Here is an 8,061-nt window from a genome sequence, read left to right on the forward strand (position 1 = left end):
GTCTTAAAAATGTCAGAGATAAACTCAAAAAGCACCAGAGAACACCCACATGCCTCTTGTACCCATCAAGAGCTGAGTTTCAAAGATTCAAAAACCACTTCCCCATTTGACGTTTTGCAAAAATGGCAGTAATTCAACACAGGCTTGATTTGCTCAAACATTACGCCAAAGTGTCAAGCGCTGGATGACTCAAATCAGCACAGTGTCTTCATCCTACTCGTCTGAAAAAGTTGTTTTTGTGCTGAAGTAGTTCTCATTTTCTTTCCTGGTGACTGGATGTCACAAAGTCAAGTAAACTTTTGATTTTCGTGAATGACGATATATCCCATTTGGAGATGATCCTTCTTTCCCCCCCTCTCTCTCTAGAACTCTTTCGGGAAATGCAGCTGATGACTCACACTCAGTCTGTCTTTCTTTTTTTCACACTCCCAGCATGAAAATATATTACAGCAGTATATGACACATACTTCTTCATCTTCCTTGGTTTCTGGTCTTACTTTGGTTGCAGAAAATGGATTCATCAAGACAGGCAGGGCCCAGTGATCTCTCCACCAAGACCCTTTCCTCTGTTGCTCACTAACCCCAAAGTCCTGTCAATAGTTTCCAGCTGGCCATAACATGAAGATTCTCCTGGGAGAGGAGGAGTCCTCAGCTGGTTCCAGGCTCTGGCTCGTACAGCATCCAAGAGCCTTGCCTCCCCCGATCCCTTTTCCCCTCTAGCCCAAACCCACCCCCGTCTTTATTTGTTTAATTTGTGGAAAAATCCCATAAACACTTATATATGATTTGTGGAAACCAAGCATGAGCGTTGCAAATGTGTTTGTTCTTGTCGTCCAAACTTCACTCACTGATTGTGTCCAATGCCTTTTAATAATGAAGTGAGTTTATGAGGTTTCAAGGGAAGAACATGAGCTGTCAGTGTAATTGGGACAGAACGGTCTGGTTTTTGACATGTGTAAGGTGACGGATCAGTTGCTAACAGCAGGAATCTGCTGAGAGGGTTAACTTTGAAGCGGGTAGGGGGCTAAGAAGATTTGTTTTATGTCTTTCATGTTATCTTGATGAGAGCAGCAGTTTGGTCTGGTGGTGAGGAACTTCTAAATATAGCTGAGAGTGGTTCAATAGCGGGGCACTACTTGCGTCACTCCGGGTAAATATTTCTCTTTTTGGCAACGCTTGTGTGCCCTAAACCTTACTTTTTCCTGAACATTCAGCAGAAAAATCAAAGAGTGTTGGCTCTCAGTTCTGGCTGCAGGTGGACTGGATTCAGTAACTAGTTATTTAAAGGGCAGAGGTGATAAAACGAAGCACATGAGGGTTAAATAAAAAAAGCAGGGTAAAGGACAAACCAAAAACAACAACAACAACAAATGTTTAAACAGGACAGCGCACACACATTAAAGTGAGCATACATTAACACAAAGACACACACACACCATTCTGTGTGTCTGCTGGCTTTTGTAGGATGGAGTGTTTACCTACCAGGAGTGACGGTGATGACAGTCTGTTGTCATCAAGGTCGGAGGTCAAATTGGGAGAGGGAGTGACTCTGCACGCTGTTGATGGAAGAACCTGGTGCTTTGTCACTCCTCGTGTCAGGCCGGGAGACTGTGTTTGGCTTCAGAAATGTGCATGTGTGTGTGATTACATGCATGTGATTGGATATGAATGTGCATGCTGGTAATTTTTTGCAGCAGGCCACCAGTCTGCTGGGAAATGTGTGTGTGTGAGGGTGTGTGCATTATGACTGTACAATGAGATGTGCACTCTTGCAGATCTTTACTATTAGCATGTGTGCCTAGATGGTTGCTATGAACTTTATTTCATTTTATTGACATTTTTTTCCGCATGGTTTTACTGAATAAAAAGTCTGTGTATGCATGGATATCAAAACATCCGCTCTCGGTGTCAACATGGAAAGTGAACACAACAGTTGTTTTAAAACTATTAGCAGCAAAGTTGATGATTTTGTTTGAAAGATTTGTCTTTTCTCTGCAACATGCATCAGAATGCATTCTCAACAAATGCAGAATGCATTCTCAATAAATGCAGAATGCATTTTTCATAGTTGTTTACCTTCAGCTGAGCATGTCTCTTACTTTGACGCACAAGTCCGCAGGCCAGCTTTGGTCCACATTGAACCCTTGTAAAACCACAAAGTAAACATTTTAAGATCAGTCAGAGATCTTGTGCTTTACAAGAACGTGGTGAGGAGGAATACTGAGTTATCTATGTTTAAATGTCATCTGGTGCAAAGTAGAAGGTGCAGCTCTGCATGCTCTTTTGGCAAGGTTTGGTTTGTGGTCAGTTTATTTTATAGTTTAGTTTAGTTTATAACTTTAATGCTTTAGGGAGTGTGAAAAAACATGTCTTTAATGGTAAAATTGTTAATGTTACTAATAACTTATACGATTAAAAGGAGATAGGGGGAATATTTCTGTAACTAAATAGTATAACTCTCCAAAGCAAAAACACAATCTGCTTTCGTGTAGTCTTATCAAACTTTAGTAACAGAGGGGCAGCAACACGGTCAAATGTTGCTAAATCCCGATTTATCCCCATCCAAGGGCAATACAAGCACAAATACACAAAGACTTTCTGTGAAATAAACAAATCAATCTTAGTTTGGCAGAATATTGTAAGCTCATGTGGAAATCTGGAGGAAGATAGAAGATTTTTTGTGCTAAACAGCACTTTTGGACAGACAAATAAACATATTTGATTTGAAGATGTTACCAGTAAGTGACTATTCAGAGAACAAGTAAAAGGCCCTCAAGCTTAATTGAAATTTTATGTATGTTTTTGTTTTACTTCAATGATAGAACTTCCATCTCTGACATGCTAAAATCCTAACAGTACAATTGTCAGCAAACTGACTTGGCATAATGAGCAATTTCAAAAAGGCTGTGTAAAATGCAAATAAAACATTGGTTTGCAATGTTAGGTTTATTTTAAATTAGATTTTTAACAAACATGTCTCAAAGCTATTTTTGCTACTCAGACAGGAGTAGCAAATAGCTGGAAAAGTAAGTGGTACTACAAGAAACAGCTGGAAGAATATTTCACAACTATTAGTTCTTTTTCTAACTTCGCTCTGTGTTTCACTATGGGAATCGCCTCGGCGTGACCAATTACAGAAGCTCCAATGACACCACGTCTGTCTATGACAGACCTGTCGAGCCGTGCTCAGGGCTCCGCCCCCTCATTCTAACATGGCCGACCAGCTCCTCCTAACTCATTCTTGCTTTCTTCCCGTGAGAAACTACTTTGAGCTCCCTCAGCGCATTCAGGCTAACTTGATTAGCTGCTTAACAGTTCTCAGGCATCCCGTGTAGGAGTACGTCGCCGAACGCAGTTTTTCCGGTTCCAGTTTGGATGGTGCTGAGTAAGTCCTTCGAAAGAAGTGTACTTAGAGTTACACTGTGGAACAGCAACCGCGTCAGGCGAGTTGTCCCAGCGGTTCCTGGTTTTAGTTAGCGAGGTAGCCGACGCTGTGTAAGTCGGGCTAACGCGTTATGGCGAGCTGTTTGTTCAGTGTCCGGCTAGCGTTAACTTGTTAGCAGGCCACGAACCACATTAGCGTCTCACTAGCATTAGCTTGTTAGTCAACCTAGGGTTTGGTTAGCATTAAGTTGCTAACGATATTGGCTAGCGGAGTGCAGCTAACGTGTCACGACAAGCTGACTCCCATGGCGACTAGCTCGGATTTTAACTCCCGCTGCTAGTCCTAGCTACTTATGGGCTAACGTGTCGAGACGAGCCTGGTGTAGCCTAGTCTCACCCCTTTCCGCTAACCATGTCTACGGCTCCTACCCCCGCCAAAAGCTCGGAGCCGACGGCCAAAGAGGCTGCATCCCGCCCATGCCCCACATCATGCGGTGCCACCATCTCGGACAGGTACCCTCATCCAATGTGTATCGTCTGTATGGGTGCCAAGCATGCTCAGGCTTCACTGGCGGACCCTCTGGGATGCCCACACTGTGTTTTGATGCCAGAGAAAGTCCTGGAAAGGAGGCTGAGAGTAGCAGTAATGAACAGTCAGGACCCCTGCCTTTCGGCCGCTACTGCTACGAGCGATATCCATCATCCGCGAGCCTCTACAAGCTGGGCAGACATGATGGAAGAAGAGTCCCCGCTCATGCCCCCATCGTCCGAGGACCTCCTCGATCAAAATGTGGGCAAGCCGGGTGGTGAGGACGCGGAGGGCGATGCCGACTCCGACCTCCTCGACCTGGAGGATATGGATGAGCAACAGGAGGATGACTCTACCTTTCCTTCCCAGCAGTCCAGGCCACCAAGTGGGGCTGAAGTTGCACCCCGGTGGACAGCAATTTGTCATGGTCAGCCGCCCAGGATGCCGAATGGGCAGAACGCGACCTGTATGACGGCAAGAGGCTCCCACCAGCCTTGCTGTCATCGAAGCAGCTTCTGCCAGCAGTACCGGCCTGCATGAAAGAAATTAGTCGCTATTGGTCAAGCCCTTTTAAAAGCAAGCTTCTGACCAAGGGCTGCTCTAAGCTTGAGATCCAGGGGATGGGTGAACTGGGGCTGACCAAACCCCCAGCAGTGGAGCCTTCAGTGGCGTATCACCTTCACCCTAACCGCAGGGCAATCTCAGCTTCTTCTAGCATTTCTTTGCCCAACAAGATGGATCGCCTCACGGCATCTATTTATCAAAGGATGTACAAATATGCTGCACAGTCAGTATGCTCGCTTAATGCAGCCTTCAACCTCTGCTTACCCAGAAAACCTAACTCTCAGCCCCAGCAGGTGCCAAGAGCTGGCTTTGCCGCAACAGCAGCAGCTGTGAGAGGGAGACAGAGTGGGGTCAGAATGCAGAGAGGAGCAGGAGGCCCGCAGTCTGCCTACCAGGCCAAAGTAGAGAACCAAAGACCTTGGGGCAAGCAGTCCTTCGCAGCAGCTGCTGCAAAGAACAAGCCGTCACACCCCGGAGAGGGGAAAAAGAAGCAGTCAGCCTAGCACACTTGCAACATTCGGTGTCACCCCTCCCTTCTCCCCCAAAGAGAAGGAAGGTGTTAGAAGGGGTAACCAAATCACTCCAAGGTTCAGGGTCTCTGGAAGTTCCCAGTTCACTAGGAGCACACTCTCAGTCTTCTCCTCCAGTTCAGGGAAGACAGACTTGTGGACAAATGGCGCAGAATGCTCACACACAAGATGCTTTGTCGCTCAATTCACACAGGCGATTGGTTTGTTACAATCAACCTATCAGGCACATAGTTTCACATCGCCATTTATCCTCCACACAGGAAATATCTCAGGTTCGCTTATCAGAGCGTAGCGTACGAGTTTCAAACGATCCCATTCAGGCTACCCTTAGCCCAAGGGTGTTCAGCAAATGATTGGAGGCAGTGCTGTCTCCGTTAAGGAACAGCAGCATCAGAATATTCTCTTACATAGACGATTATCTAATATGCTCACGATCGCGCAAGCAGGCAATCAAAGACTCTGAGGTGGTAGTGAATCACCTCATGGAGCTCGGGTTCACAATCAACCTGAAAAAGAGCCACTTGGAACCCGCCCAGTTTACAGGGGGCTCAGAATAGATTCCATCTCCTATCGTATCACGCTTTCAAAGCGGATGATCGCATCCTTCACTCACTGTCTTTCCCGTTTTCAGCTGGGGAAAGTCGTGCGGTTCCAACTCTATCTCCATCTCCTCGGCCTCATGGCCTCGATGATATCGGTGGTACATTTGGGGCGGTTCTCCTAGCCTTATGGCATTTTCTGCCATATCTCCGGGGACAACATGTTTTACTGAAAACAGACAACTCCAGACAACTGCTTATATCAACCGCCAGGGCGGCACCCATTCCCAGCAGCTACACAGATTAGCCAGGGAAATAATTGTGTGGAGCAGCACTCGGCTCCTCTCCCTTCAGGAAACTCATGTGCCAGGAATTCTGAACAGGGGGGCGGACCTCCTGTCCAGAGGAAATCCACTGTTCGGAGAATTGAGGCTACACCCACAGGTGGTGGAGCAGATTTGGCAGAGATACGGCCGGGCTGCCGTAGATCTCTTCGCCTCGCGAGAAAACACACAGTGCCCTCTGTTTTTCTCCCTGTCAGACGCAGATGCACCACGGGGCGTGGATGCGCTGGCCCATCCATGGCCAAAAACTCTGCTGTATGCTTTCCCTCCCCTCAGCCTGATACCCCCTACACTGATCAGAGTGAGGGATCAGGGGCTGTCACTGATTTTAATAGCTCCACGGTGGCCATCCAAACACTGGATAGCAGAAATCATCCAGCTTCTGGTGGACGAGCCATGGCCACTCCCCATCCGCAGGGACCTTCTGTCTCAGGTGCGTGGGGACATATACCATCCCCATCCAGACCAGGTTGCTCTCTGGGCCTGGCCCAAAGGTGGAATTTGAAGGCAGCAGGCATGCCTCCGAAGGTTATTGAAACCATTCAGAATGCCAGAGCCTCCTCCACTCGTTCCATTTACAGCAGTAAATGGCGTGTTTTTGAAGAGTGGTGCCATGAAAAGCAGATAATCCATTTTCAGTGTACAGTGGTGGAGCTGTTGTGTTTTCTTCAAGACTTGCTGGACAAAAGGAGAGCTTTTTCCACCATAAAGGTCTATTTAGAAGCTATTTCAGCCTGCCACGTGGGGTTTGGTGATAAACCGGCTGGTCAGCACCCCCTTGTATGTCGCTTCATGAGAGGGGCACATCGAACCCTCCCAGTCTCTAGACCACTGGTCCCTTTATGGGATCTGTCAGTCATTTTAGACGCTCTCTCCCACCACCCTTTTGAGCCTATTGGGGCAGTAGGGTTGAAGTTTCTCTCTCTTAAAACCGCGCTGCTGTTGGCTCTAGCCACAGCCAAGCGAGTTAGTGAATTACAGGCTCTGTCTATTCACCCCTCTTGTCTACAGCTGGCCCCGGGACTCTCTAAAGCACGTCTGAGGCCTAACCCAGCCTTTGTCCCTAAAGTGTTGGAAACGTCATACAGGTGCTCTACAGTAGAGCTCCTGGCTTTTCACCCCCCTCCATTCTCTTCAGAGACGGAGCAGAGGCTTAACACTGTGTGGGCCTTGGGGACTTATGTTGACAGAACAGCTGGATTCAGGAAGTCAGATCAGCTGTTTGTTTCCTAGGCCTCCCCTCACAAGGGCAGGCCCGTATCACGCCAGAGGCTAGCTCATTGGATTGTAGAGGCCATAGCTCTGGCTTATAGCTGTAAGGGCTTGCAGGCCCCCCCGGGACTTCGAGCTCACTCCACTAGGGGTGTGGCCACATCCTGGGCTTTGTTCAGAGGTTTATCAGTCCAGGATATTTGTGCAGTGGCAAGCTGGGCTACGCCACACACGTTTGTCCTGTTTTATCGGCTGGATGTTGCACAGTCATCCCTGGCTCAGGCAGTGCTGGATTCTGGTGCCTCAGGTTCCACCTGAAATCCTGGAGTAGTACTGGAGCGTAGCTTCGGGAGCTGGTGCAATCTGGGAGTGGGCCATATCTCCCATAGTGAAACACTGAGCGAAGTTAGAAAAAGAACGTTGGGTTACTTAATGTAATCCCTGGTTCTTTGATAACAGATTGAGGTGTTTCACCTACACTTCCCTCCTTGCTTAGGCACGGAAAGAAATCTGCTTGGAATGAGTTAGGAGGAGCTGGTCGGCCGTGTTAGAATGAGGGGGCAGAGCACTGAGCACGGCTCGACAGGTCTGTCGTAGACACACGTGGTGTCATTGGAGCTTCTGTAGTTGGTCACGCCGAGGCGATTCCCATAGTGAAACACCTCACTTTGTTATCTAAGAACCAGGGATTACGTTAAGTAACCCAACGTTTAATTGGCAACAGGTCAGTAACACGACTGGGAATCAAAAGAGCATCTTAGAGAGACAGAGTTGCCTAGATAAAAAGATTCAATTCAATTCAATTTTATTTATATAGCGCCAAATCACAACAAAAGTCGCCTCAAGGCACTTCATAGATAAAAACCCAACAATCATATGAGCAAGCACTTTGGCGACAGTGAGAAGGAAAAACTCCCTTTTAACAGGAAGAAACCTCCGGCAGAACCAGGCTCAGCGAG

General features: G+C 47.4%; 1 protein-coding gene and 1 pseudogene across 1 annotated transcript; both read left to right on the forward strand.

The window, feature by feature from the left end:
• The first annotated feature begins 3,796 nt into the window (after nt 1-3,796).
• Nucleotides 3,797-4,453, forward strand: LOC148097184 (uncharacterized). Its single transcript, XM_087833286.1, has one exon. It carries the CDS (start codon nt 3,797-3,799, stop codon nt 4,451-4,453), a length of 657 nt encoding a protein of 218 aa, XP_087689412.1.
• A 1,270-nt stretch (nt 4,454-5,723) lies between these two features.
• On the forward strand, nt 5,724-7,420 carry LOC148097185 (uncharacterized; annotated as a pseudogene).
• Nucleotides 7,421-8,061: the final 641 nt, after the last annotated feature.

The sequence above is a fragment of the Neolamprologus brichardi genome, chromosome 19 (genome assembly GCF_056152115.1).
Source record: "Neolamprologus brichardi isolate AB-2024 chromosome 19, ASM5615211v1, whole genome shotgun sequence".
Taxonomy (NCBI): domain Eukaryota; kingdom Metazoa; phylum Chordata; class Actinopteri; order Cichliformes; family Cichlidae; genus Neolamprologus; species Neolamprologus brichardi.

Coding starts and splice junctions, on each gene's coding strand:
- LOC148097184 (XM_087833286.1), top strand. CDS start 3,797: ATGTCTACGGCTCCTACCCCCGCCAAAAGCTCGGAGCCGACGGCCAAA.